Source organism: Vanellus vanellus, assembly GCF_965231255.1.
Source record: "Vanellus vanellus genome assembly, chromosome: 23".
NCBI lineage: Eukaryota > Metazoa > Chordata > Aves > Charadriiformes > Charadriidae > Vanellus > Vanellus vanellus.
In genome coordinates, this window is record NC_138928.1 from 3,181,393 (window position 1) to 3,203,386 (window position 21,994).

Below are 21,994 nucleotides of genomic sequence, written 5' to 3' on the forward strand. Positions count from 1 at the left end.
ATCCATGGGGACAGGGAAGGGGCAGGTGGGCGCAGCAGGGGATGCTCAGGAGAGGAGGGGACTTGGCACTCCGTAGAGGGGCTGTTTAAAGAGCAGGTTTCTCCCCACATCAGCTTAGGGTCTAAATTGAGCTCAGCTTTAAGGTGGTTGCTTGGTTCCCGTGTCCAGCTGTGCCCTGGGGCAGGAGGGATGCTCTAGGGCCGGCAGGGACCGGGGCTGTGGGTGCATGTGGGGTTTGCCCCCCTCCAAGTGCCGTCTTGGGGCTCGTACCCCCTTGGAGGATCCCTGAAGAGGGGAGGGGATGGGACGGGTCCTGGGGTCTCGCTCCTGGGTCTTCCAGCTCCAAGCTGGCCACCGACCTGCTCTTGCTCCTTGGGGCAGAGCGGGCTGGGGGCTCCCGCGCCGGCCTCCGCCTGGATGCGGCTTGGGCTGAGTGTGAATCAGAATCCAAGTGAATCCCAGATCTTTTTTAACAATAACCTGCAGTGCTAATTTCTGCTGGGCTCCCAGATGAAAGCTCAGAATAGCTGATGTCCTCTTCATCCTCCTGCTTAATTTTCTGTCTCTCTCTCTCCCCCTCCCTCCTGTTCCACCCCGCCCTCTCAAGGGTTTCGGAAGAAGGACCCGAAGCTTTGCTTGGGCTCACGTCTCCGCCGCCGCCTCTTGTCCCTGGCGTAGCCATGCAGGCCCCGACACCCTTCCGCAGCCCGGCTGCCCGCTGCTCCCCGGGGGCCGGCAGCACCGGCGGGAGCCGCTGACGGTGCCGGCAGCGGGAGCGCACCGGGAGCCATGCCGCCTGCCCGCGCCAGCCTCGCTCCCTGACTGCCGCCAGGTTTCGGGCCGCGAGCTCTGCCCCAGCACGGCTTCGGCGATGAGCGGGGGTTATTTTTGCATGGAGCGTCTCTCCTTCTGCCTCCTCCTGAGTGCCTGGAGCTGGGGGTGGGCGCCCGGGGGTGCTGCCAAGCCCAAGGGCCAGGGCTACCCGCACATGAACTCCATCCGCATCGACGGGGACATCACGCTCGGGGGGCTCTTCCCCGTGCACGGCCGGGGCGCGGAGGGCAAACCCTGCGGGGAGCTGAAGAAGGAGAAGGGCATCCATCGCCTGGAGGCCATGCTCTTCGCCCTGGACCGTATCAACAATGACCCCGACCTGCTCCCCAACATCACCCTGGGCGCCCGCATCCTGGACACGTGCTCGCGGGACACGCACGCCCTGGAGCAGTCGCTGACCTTCGTGCAAGCCCTCATCGAGAAGGACAGCACTGAGGTGCGCTGCGTCAACGGCGGTCCCCCCATCATCACCAAACCCGAGCGGGTGGTCGGCGTCATCGGCGCCTCGGGCAGCTCCGTCTCCATCATGGTGGCCAACATCCTGCGGCTCTTCAAGGTAGGGCTTGGCGAGGGTAAAAATAACCACTCGGCGAAACCACCGCGGGTGTTTTTGCAGCGTTTCTCCACGCGTGCCTCTTTCCCCACAGCTGGGGGTAGGCAGGAGCTGGTGTCTTTAAAACCCTTCTCCTGCCTCCCCCGAGTCCCCGGGGATGCCTTCCTCCGTCCCCCTCTGCTGACGACACTTTTAGCAGGAGGATTTGTGTCTCTTCTCCCTGGGTTTGCGGTGAGGGGGGATGCTGATGCTCCCGGCGTCAGCGAGGCTGTGGGAGGGAGGTTGCCTTGCAGGGGATGGATGGGGAGGTGGGCTGAGGGTGGGTGTGAGGTGGGATAACTCAGGCTGGAAGGGACCGTGGGGGGCTCAGCCCACCGCCCGTGTCCACCGGGGCTCTCTCTGGCGTCAGAGCAGGTTGCTCAGGGCTCGGTTGTGGTGGATCTTGAAAACCTCCGAGGCTGGAGAGGGTCCGGCCTCCCTGGGAGCTCCCCGAAGGTTTCTGGGGTGCAGGTCCCCCCCCCTCCCCAGCTGGTACTTGAGGGGACTTGGCCCATCTGCGGGAGCGGTGTCACCTGGGGGGGTCAGCTCGGGGGGACCCCGGCCGTCCCGCTCAGCACCCTGGGAGTGAGATACCCTTTGCCATCATATAAGACACGTTGCGGCTGTCACCCGTAGACTAACGCTCTCCACTCGCCTGCCCGCACGCAGCTGAGCATTTCAACATAGACCACCCTGACACCAGTTACAGGGGGTGGCCCGATAAGGGGGTGTGGGGTATACCCCCAAAATGTGCGGTCACACCGTAGCCCAACGGCTGGGAGCCGCAGGGTTGCTGCGTTGGAGGCAGCTATTGCCAACGGGTGCGAGGATGGCCGTGACCGCTCTCTGCTCCAGCCCAGGGGACCTGGGCCAGGCTGGGGACATTTGTCCCGTGCCATCAGCCCCCGGTGTGCGGGGGGGAGCAGGGCGCTCAGGGCTTGCGGTGGGATGAGGGCTGGTTCTCCCTCCTGCTCCCGGTGCCAGCTGTAGGAAAGCCGAGGGGTTTGTAATTACTTTCCCCCTCGCTGTGCATTTATTTATCCGCAGCAACGTCCCTGAGCTGGAGCGAGTGTTTGAACAAGAGCCCCCTCCGCAGCAAATGGCAGGGAGAAATGTAAATACTCCGCACGCCCAGCAGCGGTGGGAGCCCCGTGCTCTTCCCGGAGAGGGGTTCCAGCTCCGCCTCACCTCCCAGCACCCCGAAACCCCTCGCTTCTGCAGGGCTGATGCCGTTGTCCTTTTTCTCTTTCCCTCCTCCTCTTCCTCCGCCGGCCCGGCGTGCTGAGAGCGCCGGGTGCCCCCCTGGGAGGGCTGGAAGCTGTTAGCGAAGACGGAAAAAACAGATCGCTGATGGAGTTTGATTTTTCTGGGTCCCCCCCTTTTTTTTTTTTTTTTTAAAACGTGTTAATGTTCCAGGCGACGAGTGAGAGGGCTATTCAATAATTAAAATAATATAAATTAGAGGGAGCGGGAGGAACTTAAAAGCTATTTGCTGAGACAAAAATGATTGAATGCTTGCCTCGGAGAGGAGGAGGGAGGCAGGCAGCGGGGAAGGAGGCAGGAGAGTGGCAGTCGGAGGAGCGGAGGGTATCTACATCCTTTCCAGGTGGTTGTTTATTTTTTTTTTTCCACTTCTCCAATTTTGATCCTTGGGCAAAGCAGCCATCACCCGTGCAGGAAGGATGTCACTGAGCTCAGGTGCATCCATGCCCCAGTCTTGCACTGGTGCTACCTGAAGCCCCGGGTGTCCCCCGCAACTTTAAAATTCAGAGCTGATCTCAGCCCAACGTGACAGTGAGGGGATGACAGCGCAGGGGATGGAGACCTCCAAACCCCCGGGAGGGGAGGATGCAGGAGCAGCTCAACCCTTCCTAGACAGCAGCGAATCCCTGTGCGTGGGCCAGGGGGTGGGTGTGCGGGTGGGTGCGCTCCCCGAAGGTCCCCGGCACAGGGACATCATTCCCATGGGATGCGGGGTCTCACCCTGCCTCACTGGGCACAGCCGTGTTCCTGCAGCGGTGGGGGGCTCGGGGAGGGGGCTCTTCCCCCCCCCCCCCCCCCCCCCCGACCTGAGAGCTGCTGCCACTCTTTGTTATTCAAATAGTGGGTTTATGGCAGGGACATGCTTAAAATGAAAATAAGGCAACTTCCATTTCACGCCGCCGCTGACCTTTAAGCGCGGGTGACTCCGCTCGGAGGTTCAGCAAAGCGTTTGCCTTCGCGGGCGCCGCTGCACAGGCGGTTGCCTTTGCCCATTCCCTGGGGAATGACACTTGCCGGAGCTCTGGCTCCTGCCACGGCACCACGGCACGAGGCGAGTACTGCTCACATCTCCCCTCGGCGCCCGCGCCAGGAGCCCTCGGCGTTCCCCCAGTGAGGGGATGCTGGTGTAAAGCGCTGGGAGCTGAAACAGGGGGTCCCCTGCTCCCGATGGTGGGGGAGTCACTGGGACGGCTGCCCTGGAGGGGGCTCGGTGCCCCCTCCCTGCAGGCAGCTGATGGCGGTGGTGGGGGAAGCGTGGGGGCATTTGCAGCGCCCTATAAGTCCATTGATTTTTTTTTTTTTTTTAAATCGCTGAAGTGGTTCTCCGGGAGGGCTGCAGCGCATCCAGCGAGCGGCACAGGCACAAAATCAATTAGAAAGTCTGACAAGGCGAGGAGCGAACAGCTTCTCTGCTGCCCGCCCCAGCGCCTGCACCCCTGCGCCCATCGGGCTGCGGGCAGGAGCCCCCCCCCACTTTGCTGAGCTGCATCTTCCCCATGGCTCTCCTCGCCCCACTCCAGTAGCAGTAGATGGGTCGCAGCAGGTCTACATCCCACCCCACGGATGCTGCGGAGCCATCTCTGGGAGGGGGTCACAGCAGCCGCCCCCCCCCCGGTTTATCCCCGGGAGGTTGGAGCATCCCCATCTCTCCAACCATATGCATGGTGGCGGTGCCTGTCTCTGTCCCCCTCTGTGGTCCCTCGCCCCATCCCGCACTCCCCTCCTGTGCATCTTTCCCTGCTCCCCCCTGCAGAGCCCCCCCAGCCCTCCCCCCCCAGCAGCAAACCCTGCCCCTCCCTGCCAGGGGTTTTGTCGCTCCCGCGCTACATAAATAAATAACGCGTCCTTCGTTAGATGCCACTGCCTAATTAAAGCTGTACATCAGTGGAACAACTTGCAGATGCGGCATCCTCTGTCCAACCTGGTTTCATCACTCCTCATAGCTCTGCCTGCAGAAAAACCTTCCCCCAAATCCCTGGTCTCCGCTCCTTGTGATAGCATCTCTCTGGCGTCACTGCGAGAGCTTTCTGGCACGCTCCAGCTCCTTCCCACCCCTTTCCGCTCGCTCTCCAGCCCCAGCTCTACCCACTTTCTCCTGAACCACCACAGCGAGGATGGTGTGAAAGGAACCAGGTCTGTCCCATGCAAATGTGATCCCCGAAAAGCTGCGTCAGGGTCTGGGGTGCATTTTTCAACCCCATCCAGAAAGAACTGGGATGTTATGAAGCCCAGCCGGGGGTGAGGAGCATCCCTGGTGAGAGGATGGACTTGATGCACGCCGGACGCTTTGAGGCACTTGTTTTCTTCGTGGCAGCGAGTGCAGCAGCTCTTTTTAGCGCAGGGGTGTTGTACAGCATGAATAATTCACCTAATGGAGGACGATGCCCGTTGCGTGCGCGGCGGGAGCCGGGGATGCTCAGCACCTGCAGGCACGCGAGGATTTTGCTGCCTGGGGCTGCCTTGCCGCAGCCGGGAGGGTGCAGAGCTGGATCAGGCCCCCGGTGCTGAGCTCCCCCCTGAGCTTGTGTCTGCTCCCCACCCCGGGGGATGCCCCGAGGCTTTGGGGGCGGTGGGACGGGAGGGATGCTGCGTTCGGCGTTACGCTTCCCCACTTCGTGGGTAAATAACCTTCATGAAGCCGGGAAGGTGGAAATCGGCCGGGGGACGCTCTGATTAATGACCCGCTCCTGCCACTTCATTTCCTTGTTCTTCGTTGGGTTTATTAAAACAAATTGCAGCTGCCCGGTTCCCCCGGGCTGCCCCGGCCCCGTGGCAGCTCCCCCCCACCGCGGTTCCCCCAGGCACGGCACAGCTCGGCGAGGAGGAGCGGGAGGCCGAAGGCAGGGGGATGGCAGGTCCGGCAAGGCAAAGGGCGGCATTCGCGGCTCTCTGCATCCCATCCCTTGCTCTCAGCCAGGACGGGAGCTGTTTTTTTTTTTTTGGAAAAAGGGATGCAAACCACCCTCTGGCAGCGCTGGGGTTTTCCGCTGGAGCTTTATCCCCGGCGTGGGAAGTCGGTTCCATGAGCCATAAAGAAAAAGTTTTTTTTTTTTTCTCATCGCTGCTTTTCCATCTGCCTCCAGCACCCCGGGATGAGCATCTCCTTTCGGCGTGAGCCGGTGCCAGGGCTTGGCTGGGAGATCCTCCCGCAGCTGCCGCGCTTCCCGGCGCTTTATTTCTTGACAAGAGCCAGATTTATTGAAGGGACCGAGCAGCCCGTGCCCGGCCGGCGTCAGCCCCAGCGTAGGAGCTGCCTGATTTACACGCTCGGTTTAACGGGTCGCGGCAAAGGCGCGGGCAGGTCGGGCAGTCTGTTGCTCCCTGCCCCAAGCTGTGTCCCCTCGAGCGCGGCTGTCATGTGTCACCCCAGAGCGGCTGCCTTTCGGTGGCACCGGAGCTGGGAAATGGAGGAATTTGTTAATCGGTTCCACGTCGCGTCGGTGCATTGCGATGCCCGAGCGATTTGCCTGCCCTCTGCAGTAGGAGCAGTTCCCCCCCTCCCATTTTCAGCTGGGGAAACTGAGGCACGGAGACCCTGGTGAGCAGCCCAGGCTCTGCGGGGAGCGGGATCTTTATCGCTCTCCGAGGAGATGCCGAGGGCTGGATCCTGTCTTGGCTCACTCTGCTCTGATGACGAGGTCTGACCGTCCCCGCTCAGCCCCCTCACTCCTCCAGCCCCTGCGGTGCTTTACGCTCTCCCTAATTAAAAGCTGCCATCCAAATGGCTCGATGATGGAAATTCTAATTAAATCAATTCCATCTTGTCGGTGAACCAGAGGTTTGCATAAGATATGCATGAAATTAATAATTATGGTTAGGGAATTAGCTGCTCCCGACCCTGTTTCTGGCAGCAGAGGGGGGGTAGGTGCAGGAGCCCCTTCTCGTAAGGATGCTCCCGACCGGCGCGCGCGGCTCTGGCTGTGCAACAGCCCGTGTGTTTTTTGGCTCCTTCCCTCCTGGCTGCTCAGGCTGATGTTTGGATTGATGGTCCAAGTTGGAGCATTGCAGCCCCGCAAACCTCGGCTGCGGCCACGCTGAAATCACCGCTTTTGCCTAATTCTCCCCAATCTGGAGGGGATTCTGTCTGACGGCGGTAGAGAAAGCGCCACGCGAGCTCGTAAGCTGGCATGAATGAAATGGGTATGAAATCAAGGTGTGTTTGTGGTGCATTTGAGGTTGATCACACCAGTCCGTTGACCCAGGGGCTGGGGGGGAGCAGGATGGCCGCCCCAACCCCGGCTCCTGCCGCTCTCTCGCCCCGAGGGATGTTTCTCCAGGTTAAGGGTGCTTCTGGATGATGCTGACTCTGTCTTTTGATTCAAAAAAAGGGAGGAAGGAGGTTTTACCCCCTGCCCTGGGGTTATTCCCCACTCTTGATGGGACAAGGGAGCTTTGGGGTGCAGGAGAGCTGGTCCCGCTGATTTCCCCTCCCCACCACAGTATTTATCCCAGGGTGGAGATGAGGCAGGCAAGGTACCACTGGTGCCCAAATACGCAGCTGAGTTAAGTTTCCAGCTTCCCCTCGCTCACTGCATCCTTCTTCTTTCTAAGAACTTTGAATTCCCTGCCTGCATTTTGCTTTTATGGACCTAAAAGGACTTTTGTCTTTTATCTGAGAAAATAGCTGGTGCCGGGAGTTGGGCTATTGTAGACCAGGAGATCAAAAAGGCAGAGGGAGAGAAAGGCAGAAGAACTCTATGAAACGGTCATTTGGGAACTGGTATTTTATTTTCACTTCCATCCAAGGCAGAGGAGCGAAAGAGAAAAGCTCTTTCCGTTTGTTTATTAAAATGCAGCTTCCAGTTCGTAGCCTGTAGATCAACAGGTATTTTCTAGGCTGCGTTTTCCAGTAGACGTTCGAGCAGGACGGGCAGCCCGGGAGTTAAACCCAGACGTGCCCCAGCCACGTGAGCTCGGATGGGATGTGGGTGGCACAGGGGGGAATAGCCGGGAAGTCTCCATCACGGGGGAATAGCCGGGAAGTCTCCATCACCAGCGCCCTGCTGAGGAGGCAGGGATCTGTTTTAAACTAAACCGCTTTGCAGGGAAAAAAATGGTTCGGAAGGGATTCTCTGGAAAGGCAGAGATGCAAAATCGCCTGTGACGTGGGCACCGCTGCATTCCGTGCCCTCGTCGCATGGGCATGCCGCACGCGTCGCCTCCATCCCAAGCCCCCTCCGTGTCCATCCTTTGGGCAGCGCTGCTGCAGGGGAGGCGAGGAGGAGGCGAGGAGGAGGCGAGGAGAGCAGGCACGGAGCAGCCCCCCCCTTCCCTCCCCAGGATGAATGATTGCCAGACGAGCGCTTTGCCTGCTGAGCAGAATTTTAATTGAGTCTCACGCACCGGCTCCCGGTCACAGATACCCAACGAGCAGATCACAGCCCCTCAGAAAGGAGCACAAAGCAGATTGTCACAGAGAGTAATCCTATTTGTGCCTTGAGAAAGATTCCTTCCTTTCCCACTCCTTCTCCATCTCTCCCTTTTTTCCATCTTATATTTTGCAGGTAGGTAGAAGGGTGGCTGCTCCTTTCCAAGGGCCTTTTAGCATTCAGGTGGAGTTGTGGGTTTCTAACACCGGTATCGCATTTAATAGAGAGCGAGTGGGGAGTGGAAGAAGGGAAAATAATGGAGAAACAAAGAAATTGTGAGATGCAGCCTGGGAGCGGAGGAGGATGGAGAGGGTCGTGAGGGTTGGGAGACCCAAGAGGGTCCGGGGGTGGCTCCAGTACAAGTGTCCCCATCCTTGGGATGCCGCTACCCAGCCGGGCTCCCAGCAAGGTGGCTTGATCTTATAACACGAACTAGGCTTCCCACAGACCCCAAACCTCTCCCCGTGCCCTCTAAGCCCACCCACGTGTCTCTGCTGCTGGGAATTGGCTAATTGCTTAATGGGGAGTGGTGATGGGCGAGGCCAAAGGCGGCCTGAGCTGATTTGGGCACCCGGCGTGACCCAGGTGCCCGCTGAGCCCGGGCCGTTACTGGGATCCATTGCAGTCCCCTGTGGTGTTTGTGCTCCTGCAAGCTGCGATTACTGAATTGATCCTAAACTGGATTAGAGGGAGCAGGAGAGGGGGAAAGTCCTCTAAGAGCTGGGGATTGCTGCTCTGTGCCCGCTTGTCCCCAAGGCGCGGGGTGGTTTGGGATCGGCGATGCTCTGAGCTGTTCCCCCTCCCTTTGCTCTCTCCTGGCAGTAAAGCAGCATCCGCGGGAAGGCGAGAGGGCAGCGGGCGGCCGGACCCTTCCCCGGGCTGTCCCGGCTCCGTGTAGGGTGGTGCTGTCTCTGCAGCGCTGCTGCCCGGTCGCTCCAGCCCCCACGATCATATCGCTGCTGAATTTCAACCCTTGCCCAGGTTTTGGGCAGGGCTCTGCCCACCCTCACGGTGTGCTGGGCTGCAGCTGGGACAGGTACCTGCTCGGCTGTGGGATGAGGGGAGGACGGATGGGGCTGTCTGGGTACTCGGTATGTGTTTGGTGGGGAGCTTCAGGCTGGTGGGGGGAACCTGGGCTCGATAATTTAATAAGCCTTTTCCATCTTTAAGATAAATTAACATCTGTGGTGTGTTTTGGAGATGTAAAGCGCTATGTAAGTGTTAAGCATCGCGTGATCCTGCAGTGCTAAATCATTCTAATGTACTGTGCGGGGTGCGGCAGCTCTGGTTAATTTAAAGGGCTTCTTTATGGCTTGGGTGGACAGGACCTGGCGGGCTGAGGTCGTCTCTGTCCTTCCGGGGGCAGGAAGCCAAAGGGAGGCCTTAGCAGTGCTGTCCAGGGCAGAAGTAGGCGTTTCTCTTTGGCCTCCCCCATGACGGGGATATCCGATGCTCGGGAAACCCTTCTGGGGTCCTGCTGGGTGTCCCTGAGCTTCGGGTGGTCCCCAAGCCCCGATGTCCACAGGGGCTGAGCCAGACTGCGTGGCCAAGGGCTGGTACCTGCTTTCCTTGGGTGGTGCTGGTCCCCTTCACCCAGGCAGCACCCAGAGGCACCCACAGCTCTCGTACGGGCTGGTACCCGGGGAGCAAAGCAGGCAGGTAGGGAGGCACGTTACATGCAGAAATGAAAGCTTGGGATGCTCTGATCCTCTCCCTGCAAAGCCCAGGGCTGCCCGGCTCCTTGGTGGACCTCGAAGGGACTTACTGGTGGTTCTTCTGCCCTAGGACTGGTTTCTGTTCTTCCCGGGGAGAGCCTGGAGTCCTTCCGAGCTGTTGGGCTCTGCCCGGCCAGGCGCTTCCGCGGGCAGAAGTGTAAAGCAGCGCTTCCACGCTTTCTGCTTGCTTTTATTCCCCCCTTCCCAGACACTGGTGTGGGGGTGTTCAGACCGGACTGGAGGGTGCAGAGATGTGTGTCTTGGCATGGGTTGGGGTGGTTTTGTGTCTCCTGTGCGCAATTATGGATGGAAGTCACCAGACCAAAGCCTTTGGGTTTCTGCCAAGACCCAGTAGAGCTGATCACCCTCCACTCTGTGGTCTCCCCACCATGAGTTGCCGGTCCCGGGTGCTGGGCAGCATTCCATGTCTGTCTGGTGGCACGTGCTCCCACCTGACCCATGGTCTCCCTTGATATCCGCCTCCCTCTCCTCCAGAGCAGGGCTTTGGGGGCATGGGCAAGGCGAGGGCATTGCTGTGGGGTGGAGATCACCTCTTTCTCCTGACGCTTTGTCTTTCCCCCCTCCATCCCAGATCCCCCAGATCAGCTATGCCTCCACTGCGCCGGACCTGAGCGATAACAGCCGCTATGACTTCTTCTCCCGCGTTGTCCCGTCTGACACCTACCAGGCCCAAGCCATGGTGGACATCGTCAAAGCCCTCAAGTGGAACTACGTCTCCACCTTGGCCTCTGAGGGCAGCTATGGTGAAAGCGGCGTGGAGGCCTTCATCCAGAAGTCCAGGGAGGATGGTGAGTGGGTTTATCCCAGGGTGGGAGCTCGGCGTGGGCTTTGGAGCAGCTGGGGCTGGCGAAGGAAAGGCAATGGATGGGGATGGAGGGATGCGCCTGGTTGGACTTCTTGGCCTGAGCTGGGATGTGGTTGCAGTGCATGAGCGGGGGTGGATGGCACAGTTTGGGGGATGATGCTGGGGCGGTGCGGGTTTTGGGACTGCCCTGCTGATTGCAAGGGCAATGTGATGTCCAACAAGGATCCAAGCTCTCCAGCAAGGATCGGGACCAACATTCCCAAGCTCCCTCTGCTTTGCAGGACAGGCTGCTTTACTGCTGCCAGCTCCTTTCAGAAAGCATCTCAAGATCCCATTCCCTGCTCACCAGGAGAGCTCGGAGCTGCCGCGCCATCTAACCCCCTCCCTCTGTGGCTGAGCCACGGCGCTGGGCGCATTCCAGAAGAAAAGACTTTTACTAATACTCCCAGGTTTTAACAGAAAATAAAGTTGGCACCAATGCGCGCTTCACCCAATTTTAGTGGAATTATCCCCGAGGGCAGGTGCTTTAACTTGTCTATAGGCTTTGGACAGGCGGAAAGTCTGTGCTCAGCAAAACTCTTTGGGAGGATTTGTCTGGAGCCAGAAAACGTTTTGCTGACGGGAGCGCGGGGACGCTTAGGGGGATTAGCAGCCGCAGGAGCGGCGGAGGAGCTCGTGGGTACCCGCTGGTGGTCGAGCATCAATCCCAGGAGCGGCTGGGATGGTGAGAACCCCCAGGTGTTGCTGTCGTGGGTGCTATTAGCGTGAGCCCAGAGCCGCCCCGACACCCCACAGAGGGACCGGCGCAGCACTGGGGTCCCTCCTCGCTCCGGCACTGCTTCGCCTCCGCAGCATCGTGTGCACGGGGCGAGACGGGAGCTAAAGAGTGTTTTCCGAAGCAGTTAAAACCCTGCAGTGCACAGGCTGCTGCCTATTACTGGCTTAACTGTATCTGAATGGCACATTAAGTTCTGGCAAAATCGGTGGGACACCAGCCGATCTGGAGCTAGTCAAACTGTGTTATGGCCTTATAAATGGATAAAGGGAATAAAAACTTCTAGGTGATGAGCTCCTAATCAAAGCCCTATAAATAGGAACAGCGTTAATTCTGTCTCGCGCGCGCGCCCTGGCACTGGGAACCGGCTGTGCTTTTAATATGCAGAGAAACCCATCTGGGGATTCAACCTGGAATCCGCTCTTCAGGATTTTAACTTGAAAAGCAGAATATTTTCACGGGGCTGTGGTTTTGCAAGGAGGAGCTCGCGGGGATGCTTCGGAGTAGGCGGGTGCGATGCTTTGTCGTACGGCGGGGCGTGGGACGTGCTGCGCGTGTGCCCCGTGACGGGGATGTGGGTGTGAGCGGTGCCGGGGTGCCTGCGCCGAGCTGGGGATGTGTCTGCGCGCAGCCGGGAGGGACGGCGAGGGGCTCCGGGGGGTCACAGACACAGGGGGCTGCGGGTGGGAAGGTGCTGTGGGGGGCTCGGCAGGTCTGGGGGAGCTGGAAGGGGTGTCCCGTGGGATGGGGTGTCCCGTGGGATGGGGTGTCCCGTGGAAGAGCAGCCACGAGCAAAGGGCTGGGTTTATGGCTCCGCAAAGCAGCTTCACGGCTAACCCTGCCGGGGTTTGTAAATGCTAACAGCAGCCCCATCTGGCTAGCGGAGATAACGAGATTCTCATCTGAATACAGGAGGAATAAGGGGAAGCAGCCTTTTGTGAGGGTGGAGGGGCATTTTTTGCATTCTCTCAAGAGTTTTTCCACCCCAAAAAGGGAGTTTCCTTGCCCGCCTTGGGTGGGCAGGTCCTGCCCCGCGGGGTGCCCGGGGCAGGGCTGATGGGACAGCTGGGTGACACAGGGAGGTGACAGTAATTCTGGGATAAGCAGCTTCGTTAGCCCATGCCGGGCCCTGGTGTGCCCTTCCCCTGCAGCAAGCACGGCTGGAGGATGCTCTGCCACCCCATCCATGGCTGCTGCTGCCCTGGGGGTCCCGGTGCCGGGCTGCGCGTGGCCGGGAGGAGCGGGTTGATGCGCAGCCACGATTCGAACCCACGCTCCTCCTCCGTTAAGCACCAGTAAGGAGCGGTTGTCGTGACTGGTGGTCCCACTGCAGCACGAGCACTTCTTCTTCGAGATACCTGTGGTTACCGCAAATTCCTCTAACCAGATGGTTAATGATATGACGGTGTAATTGCAGAGTAAACGAGTGTACATGGAGTCGAAATGCACGTGTATTAATCTGGGGCTGAGGCAGTCCTGTAATTTGTGTATCCACATAACCCAACGATTATGTGCATTAGTGATAATTTAGTTATCAAAAAGCATAATTCCACTGTAATTGCGGTATAACGGCGGCGTAAGTGCAGCCCGTGCGTTATCAGCAGTAACGCTGCTTCTCTGCTCGCGCTGCAGGAATACGTTTATTTATAAGAGCCGTCGTGTATCAGCCCGAGCGCGGGGCCCCGGGGCAGCCGCTCTCCCTTGGGTGCCTGGCTGGGCTCCGAGCTGCTCCCTGAAGCATCTCCCCTGGGGGGGAGTGCTGGGGGTCATCCTCCTTCCTTCGCCCGTGGAAGGAAGCTCCGCAGCCGTGAATAACGGCGTGGTTGGACCAAGAATGTGCTTTTTTCTTTTTTTTTCTTTTTTTCCTTTCCTTTTTTTTTTCATTTGTAAATCCCCCAGCCTTGCCCCCTGTGGTGCCAATTGCAAGGCTGGAGGGAAGAGCAGGGCTGTGCCTGCTTCGCCTTTCAGTCTTCCCCCATAAAAACAGCTCTGCTGACACCAAATGCCTTTACACCAGTGCAGAGCCACAGAGAGAATGGGGGAAGGATCTCTCCCCTTCTTTTCCAACCTGTTTGTATACACCTGGGTCTCGTTTGCACTCCTCCAGCGGTGTAAAGGGTCCTGTGATTTATTGCTGCTTCAAGGTGCCTCCAGCCTGTCCGAGTGATGTAAAAGGGCTGTCGGTTGACTCAGGATCTGGCCTCTGCTTCGGGCTTGCCAGCAGTTTGTCGAGCGGTGTAGTTTACCCGTGCCGGGGTATTTATGCTGGGGGGAAAGAGCCAGCCGACCCCGGGATCGGGGCGAGCATCTCTCCGCTCTCCTCCTGAGCAGCGCTCCGCTTCATTTTTCATGCCGAGCCTGAGTCTTCGGAGTCGGGTTATATTTCCATCAGGCAATGATGCTCATTGCTGTAGTTAGCAGTTAGCATTCAAGCTGTTTGCTTTCTGATGCATTATGAACTTGACCTTCAGCTTCAATTTTTAGCAAAGCCGCCCGTTAAAGCCTTCGCCGGTGCAGTGGGAAGCGTTTCCACTCAAGGCACAAACCGACCCCCTCCGCCGGCGGGGGGAGAAGGCGCTCGCCCTGGGGACAGGTCGTTTTTGCAGCCGGGGCCGACCCTGCGCTACCGCGACAGACTGCCCTGGGTGGGACGTTGTACATTAGATATTGCGATTACTCTGGCAGTTATGCTGTTGGCCCCTGGCGATTGCTGGTGGTGGCACCAATGGCCGGGCAGTCCTTATTCATGAGAGTGAGGGTTTTTTTGGGTGCTAGCATTGAGAAGATGTTGTGTCTGCAAAGGATGAATTTTCTTTGGTTGTGTTTAAATGGTTTAAGTGCTTCCCCCAAAGCATCCTGCAAAGGCAGTGGGCGTCAGCTGTATTTACACCATGGCACCACGGTGCAAGGCAGGGCCAGCAGGGGGGTGTCCCCAGCGTCCCCGTCTCCATCTCCTCTTGTACAGCATCTCCCCGTGACGCTGACTCGTGGCCTTTCTTTCAGTGGAGAGACCCATCCGCAGTCCTTCGGCTCTGTGTGCATTGGCATCTCTGCTGTCGCCGAGCTCTCCGAGATGAAGTATTAGATTTATGTTTATGTAATTTAGCTGGTGAGTGCGGCATGTTATGCCATGCGTCGTAATGTGCAGCGCTCGCTTTTGTGAAGAGGGTAATATTTCCAGCCAAACGCAAGGCTCCTTAGTCATGTGTCTGGATCAATTTTACACTGTCATTTCCCCCCCTCTATTGTTTTATCCTTCGCTGAGTTTTCTATGTTTTTAGTTAAGAGGCTGATATATATTTGTGATGCATTTGTTCATCCCCATGTGACATTCATGGCTGTCTTCTTCTGGTTTTAACTGGGTTCATTACTTTTGGTTGATGCATCGGGATGTCACCCCCAAAAAGCCGCTCCCAAGTCTAAAGGCAGAAGCGAGCATCCAATATGACTTTACAGCACGGTTGTAGATGCAAACCTGCAGCTTGCTAATCCTGGTTAATTGCCGGCCTCGGGGATCGTCCCATCCCGCGCCCTGCGGATGCCGTTCCCATGGGACAGCTGGGATGGACGGGGGGATGATGCTGATGGGTACCTGCCCCTCATACCCCCCCAGTGCTCTTTGCAGGGAGTTTTTCCCCCCCAGCAAAGAATGCAGGAGTTAAAGCGAGTGACCTTCAGCCCCGTGACAGCGAGGTGTGACGAGCGGTAGGGCAGAGCAGGGCTGGCGGTCCAGCTCCCTTTCATCCCCGAGGACGGCCGTTCTTGTGCAGTCAGCACTCAATTACCGCGGCTCACCGGAGGGCTGTTACTGGCTGCCAGCGGCTCGGCTCCCCAGCCAAATCCTCCCATTCAGCAGCCGGCACAGAGCTGGATGGTTTTTTTTGTGGCACGATGCCGAGAGCCTGAAGAGACCCTGCTCTGTGGGAAGGCTGTTTTTTGGGTGAATCTTTTCCTGCTGGTGTTTTCTGGCCGATAACACTGAGGGTGGTGGTGCCTCTTTTCCCCCACGGGGCTCGAACGGAGCATCTCTGAGCAGGTCCTTTCACAACGTGGTTCAGGAAGGGTCCTTGGCACCCAGGGGCCAAAATCAGGGTTATACCCATCCCCTGAGTTTCTGTGCTGGGCTCTGTCATCCCACCCCCTGCCCAAAAATCAGCGCCAGCTCTTGCTGGATGGGGCACCTCTTTGTGCTGGATGGGGCAGGTCTGGTCACTGGGGCTCTGCTGCCGTCGCCTCTTTGGGTCCTGAAACTCTTGCGGGCTCCTCGGAGGCAGAGACCACATTTCCTGGGTTATTTTCCTATTTTTTTCCCCCCACTGCTTCTTTTTTTTTTTTTTTTTTTTTTTTGCTACTGTCAACACTGTGTACGCCAATGCAGCCTGAAGGGAGGTGTGCCTCAGTTTCCCCACCTAAAATCCTTCCCTGCCCTCGAGCTGTTTGCTGGTGGATGCGAAGCGTCCTGCAGGCTGAGACTGGGGGGGAGCCAGAGCTGGACTGGGGCTACTGGGCCGGGAAAAATCTCCCTCCGGCCCCAGGGCTTGCTCGGTTTGCTGGCTGAAATCTGCCTGTAAAGAATGCTGCCCTCTCCTCTTCACTCTGCTCCTTGTTTTCATGACTCACAGCGCTCGCTTTGTGTGGTGGAAGCGGGGCGGGAGGCGCGCGGGGCCGGACAGAGAGGAGCTATTAGTTGTGGTGGAGGCTGGCGGACGGGCTCTGGCTCAGAGCCCCAACCTGGGCTTTGGAGGCAGCCCGAGTCCATATCTTGCTCTTTAAAATATTTTCGGTGTGCGTTTGGGGGGGGGGGGTGTTTGTGAGCTGGCGACCCGGGTTGGGTCGTGCCAGGCGAACGCTGGCGGCTCCGTGTTGCTCCTGGTGAGGTCTGGTCCAAGACGGGCTGAGATGGGGGGACGCAGCCCTGGGGGGATCGGTGGAGCGGAGGGAGCGCGTGTTTTCCACAATGCGGGCTTGGGTTAGGAGGGATGAGCTAAATTATCCTGATAAATGAATGGAAAAGCTGCCTTTGCTTTCAGGACTTATCTGGCACTTCAAGCCCCTGCTCCTGGAGTCATGTGATGGGTGGGGGTCTCTGCTGCAGAGAATAAACTCCAGCCTCTGGCTGCAGAGCGGTGTTCCCTTTGCAGAGCAGTAGATGGGGGAAAGACTGCAAAATCTTGCTATAAACCTCCCCCCAAAATCCCAAAGTCTCCTGCCTCTTCCCAGTTCAGGGCTGGAGCAGGGTGAGGGGGAAGGGGACACAACCCAAGGGGCAGCTCGCCCACGGAGGGGCTGCAGGAGCTGAGGGGCTTGACTTGCCCCAGTCCCTAATTAGGTCTTTAGCAGAAGAGCCTTCCCATGGACACAGTCTTTCTCACCTAAGTGAGAAACTTGAATTTTCTGCTCCCTGGCATCTTACCCTCGCCCGAAGTTTGCGCTGAAGACTTGCTTTTTTTCCCCCCTCCTTTTCCCCATTGCAAATTCACTAATTACTGATTTAGCCTGGCAAATGCAGGCGGTTGAAAAGCAGGCGCAAATTGCTCCGATTCACAACGTCTGATGAGATTTCAAAACACAGAAGAGCAGCATTTGAGCCGGTTCCAGGGACAAGGCAGGCGGCAAGTGCCAGCAGCCTCCGGTGATGGGGGCGCGTGATGCAGAGCCCAGGGCACCCAACTGGTCCCACCGTTCCCGAGGTGGGACCAGGCTGCAAAACCGCGGGGCTCCGGGAGCTGCCATCGCTCCCGGCTTTGCATTCCCGGGAGGGAAGGGGCGAGATGCCCACCTGGCAGTGAAGTGCAGGAGCCTACGAGCTGAGATCTGGCCGCACCGGGGGATGCGCCGGGGCTGGTTTTGGGTGACAAAAGCAGGTCGGTGTCCCCAAGCACGCCTGAGCTGGTAGCGGAGGCGCTTTGGCACCAGCGGGACTGGGACAGGTGGGATATCGCAGCCTTCGCACCGGATAATCCGGGTATTGCTCTCATCAGCGCTCCACCACAACAACGGAGGGGTTAGAACCATGTGTGATGGGACCCGGGGCTGGCGCTGCCGTTCTCCCTCGGCTCGTGCCATGGCACGGGGCCGTTTCCCCATCACACCGCTCTCCCCGGCCTGGCTTGTGCGCGGGTACCCATGGGATGTAGGGAGCCTTCCCCAAATTGCCAAGACACTTGTTGCTGCAGTGTTGAGGATGGATGGACAGACGGGTGGGTGGATGGATGGACGGACAGATGGTGCAAACCCTCACCCCGTGCAGGACATCCCGTGCTCCGTGATTAGATAGACCAAAGCACACCGACGCGATGGCACGGGAGCTTTGCCTCCGCGAGGGAGGCCACGGAGCCGTGTCCCTAATGACTTCTCCTCTAATGAGTCGGTTCCTGGAGGCTTTGAAGTGACATGAATAATGAATCCCGGGGCAGGGGAGCAGCCAGCCGCTCGCCAATTAAGACTCTGGGCTTGGGAATCTCATTTAAACGGTTGGGGTTAGGAAGGGAAGGCCGGGAGCGTGCAGGGGAGGTGCGCGGGTGCTGCTTGCAGAGCCCGGGCTGAGCAGAGCCCGATGCCCTCCTCGGGGTGCCCAGGGCTGCCCGGGGAGCACGTCGTGGCAGGGGGGGGGACACACGTCGCTCTTCCCAGCATGGCTGAGCCGGGGCCCGTGCTCACCCGGTGCTTCACAGCCGCCGGCTCTGCGGGGAGCCCCGGCAGAGCACTCCTTGATTGATGGTGTACGTTAGCGACAGCAAAAGCTTATTATCTACCTGCAATCAAGAGGGCACTTCAGCATCGCGCTTCCCGGAGCAGCTGCGCTCCCGCCGAGCCCGTAATGGTGGAGATTAAACCCTGACCTGTGTTTGACAACACGCGTTAACCCCACCTTAATGAGGAGAGTCCCCGAGGCGCCCGTTGAGCGGCCGGCAGAGCCCCGGGGATGCCGGGGGAGGCTGCGATCCCACCGGGCTGGGGGTGATGCTGGTGGGAGGGACACCAGACCATGTGCTTGAGGACGGTGCAGGCAGCCATTTGCTCCCAGAGGGCTTTTTCCTGCCTGGGGTGGGGGCGATACGCTCACAGTCGAGCTTGGCACGGCTGGGATGGGTACGCGGGGCTGTTGGGCGGCACTGGGTGCAGAGCCTCGTGGGTTTGCCCCTCGGGCCAAGGTGGGACTTGGGTGCAGATGTGTCCCCACTGGCCTGGCTCTCCGGGCAGGAGGGTGGGTGGTTTGCTGGAAGATGAGCACCTATGCCAAGACTCACCTGGGTGGGCCGGGGCGGCCGCCGCTTGTTAACCGGGGTGGGCTCGTTACAGAGAAAGGGCTGCAAGTGGCAGCGCTGGGCGCGCTTGGCCACCTCCCGTAATTACGTCCCCACCGTTTCACTCTCGCCGTCGGTCTCCGCTTCCCCGGATGCGGGCTGATAAGCGTTTCATCCGTGGCTCTTGCAGCAGCCTCCCTGTGAAGCCGCTGGCTCTGCCACCGTGGGACCAGGCTGCCACCGCTGCGGGGGCTTCGGCCAGCAGCCGAAAGCAGCTCCGCGTGCTCCCGGCCCCTGGGGCTGCAGCTCTGGCTGCCTGGTTGCTGCCCCAGCCCGTGGGAGGTTTGGAAGTGGGCTGGAGTTGGGTTTTCAAGGCTGTTTCGTGCCTGCAAGCGCTGCCATCCGTCAGCGATGGCGAGCGCGGGATCTCAGCTGCGCATTCTCAGACCCAGCGCCTGTCTCCAAGCTCGCTCCAGCGGCTGGGTGTGGGATGCTGCCCCGGTCCTGAAGGCTTTCCCCGCTATTCCTGCACCCCTTTGGTCCTTTTCCCAACCTGGAGGAGGAAAGGGGTCCCTGTTCCTCACCTCCTGCCTTCTCCCAGAGTCAGACCTTGGCCCGAGCTGGGGAGCGATGCCGCTCTGTCCCGCAGGAGGAGGGGATGCAGCCGCCTCCTCGCTTTGATTTCTTGCTTTAAAGGAGTGTTTTGACTAAATGGATTTTTGTGCGAAGGCAGTAGGAGCATCGCTCGGCAAATTCCCCTGCCCGCCGTGGCGCCCGGGGGCCATGAATAATGCAGGTGCTGAGAGCCTGCGCTGCTGGAGGTGAGCGGGGCTGCCCCGAAATGCGCAGCTCTGCCCCCGCCCCAGACACCTCCCCCTGACCCCCCGACCTCTTTTTTTTTTTTTTATATTATGAAGAATTCATTAATTAAGAAGATAAAACCATTAAGAAGTGCTGCCAGCATCGGTGCACGGGCTGAAGGAGGGTGCTGCAGGAATGTGGGGCTCCCCGACCCTCCGAGGGCTTTTAGCTGGACTAGTTTGTGTTATTTTTTTAAGCCTGGAGAGCCCCGATGAGCTGTAGTGAACTGTAGAGCCCCGGCGGTGCAGCCAGGGGTTGAAGACATCCATGTACATCCTCATGGCAGTTTTTTTTCCCAGCATCCAGCCACTTTTTTGGGTCTCCATCCCCTCTTTCCCCTCTTGCCAGTGGGGCCGTGTCCCACTCGTGCTCCGCGCTCTCCAGCTGCTGCCTTCATAGGGGCCTCGTTACGTCCTAATTGCCCTTATCCCTTTTCTGTGCCATTCCTCGTTAGTTTGATTTAACGGAGCTGCCGAGTAACTTGGTCATTTCTGAATTGCCATCGATTTAGTCTCTTTTCTTATTTATTTATGGGTCCATCTCCTCTGCCACCCCCCCTTGCCATGCGTACGAGAAGACGGTCCCTGCCATGAGCTCGCCCGAGGCCACTTGCTGCCCCTGCAAGTGCCACGGGATCCTGGGGATGCTCAAAGCCGCTGCGAGGGGTAAAGGGAATAAAGCACTCGTGGAGGACCCCAACGCAAAGCCTTGCTGCCGTCCCAGGAAAGTCTCGAAGCTGGGTTTGCTCTGGCTGTGCTGGGAAGGGACTGGTGCTGCAGCCGCCGTGCGTGTGCCCAGAACCCCCGTGTCCCTGTGCCACGCGCTCGTGGGCACCTATGTGTGCAGGGGCACGCGTCGTGGTGGGACACGTGTCACGGCGTGTGCCTTTCTGTGCTCACGTGAGCCCCCGGCAGAGCACACACAGCACGGGAGCCTCGCGGTGTTGGTGCCCGGTGGCACGTGGGTGCGTGCTTGTGCCAGCCCTGAGCTGTCACTCGCCTGCGTGCGCACCCGCCCGACTACGCCGGGGCTTTTGGAAGGCTCTCGTGTTTGCAAACTGCTGCTTTTGTTGGATTTTTCTCCTTTTATTGCCATGGAAACTGTAATTAAGCTGCAGGTCTCTGGCGGCACAGCCGGTGCCACCCTGGCCTGGCCGGGGGCTCGGCGGTGACCAGGGCTGAGTCCCCCCCTGGCAGGGACGTGCCCGTCCTGCCGGCACTGCCTGCTGCTGCCCGTCTCGCCTGGCTGATCTGTCTGTCCGGGAGTCTGTTTACCCAACTCCCTCCTCTCCATCCATCTGGCTCCCCATATGGGAAACGAACAGCAAATTGGCCCAATTTCTTTCCATAGGAAAAAAAAAAAAAAAACCAACACAAAAAACACCCCAACAAACGAAAAAAAAAAAAAAAAGCCCTCTCCGTGGCTGGGCTGTGGGGCACTGGGGGCAGGCGATGCTCCCCCCACCAGCGGGTGTTTGCAGGGGGATGCTGCTATCCCCGTCCCTGCAACCTCCCTTGCTGCGTGCTCGGCATCCGTCAGATCCCCCCGCTCTGTCGTTAGGCTGAAAGCGGCCAATCACCCCAATTTTCCTCCAGCCCTGCGGGAGGGAGAGAATCCTCCTGTGCCGGAGGCCTCTGCCTCGGTCCCTGTCCCCGTCCTGTCCTCCCCCCCGCTCCTCTCCAGGGCCGTAAGCTGGGAAATCTCTCCCTGCCACCGTGTGCTAATTACTCTGACCTTTGCTTAAGCGGGGATCTTTTAGTGGCAGGCGAGGTATCAGCCGTGTCATTTACTATGCAAATTGAGACCATCAATTACATCCAGAAGGTCCCGCAATGTTTAATTTTCTCTCCCATCTCTCTTTTTATGGGCATTTGCAAAAATGCAGGAGCAGTAGGGCTCTGGCTTTTCGGAGCTGGAGGCTGGGAGCCCGGCAGCCTTGCGTGGGGACTCTCCCAGTCGCCAGCTTCCCCTTGTCGCTTTTAATTTTAATTAGCTGCTTTTGCGATCGCCCTGTGGAAAACTGGGCTGGGAGCTCTGCTGGTGCTTCAGGGATGGGAATAAAACCCTTTGCAGGGCTGTTTCGGGGGCAAAGGGCTCATGCTGAGGCTGCAGCCCATCATCTCCTCTTCCCACGGGCTGTTTTTACCAGTATTTGACTGTTGCGTGTGCAGAGCCCTTTGCAAAACCCAGTCCTGGGCTGGGGAGGGGCTGGTGCTCGGACCTGCCTGGAAAACCCTCTCCGAGCCGCCGGGATGGGACCGTGTGTCCGTCGAGGGGACGGGGTGTGATGTGGTTGTGGCTCAAGACGACGGGTGATAAGAGGAGCGGGTGGAAGGCAGAGATGAGATGCGGGATGGGAGGGAAGGCGGCGCAGAAGGGCTGAGCTGGGGGGGGAGAGGAGGGGTGAAGGCAGTGACCCGGGAGAGGAAATGGCTTCAAGTTGTGCCGAGGGTACATGGATATTAGGAAGAATTTCTTTACTGAAGGGATCATCAGGCGTTGGAACGCATTA

At 58.9% G+C, this 21,994-nt stretch overlaps 1 protein-coding gene across 1 annotated transcript in view; it reads left to right on the forward strand.

The window, feature by feature from the left end:
• Nucleotides 1–871: 871 nt before the first annotated feature.
• The window catches only part of GRM4 (glutamate metabotropic receptor 4), a gene marked incomplete at both ends in the record, with an annotated part of 42,636 nt that continues 21,513 nt past the window's right edge, over nt 872–21,994 (forward strand). The window contains 2 exons of the mRNA XM_082494640.1: nt 872–1,390; nt 10,366–10,582. Coding sequence (XP_082350766.1) covers nt 872–1,390; nt 10,366–10,582 — 736 coding nt within the window. The remainder of the gene's footprint in view (nt 1,391–10,365; nt 10,583–21,994) is intronic.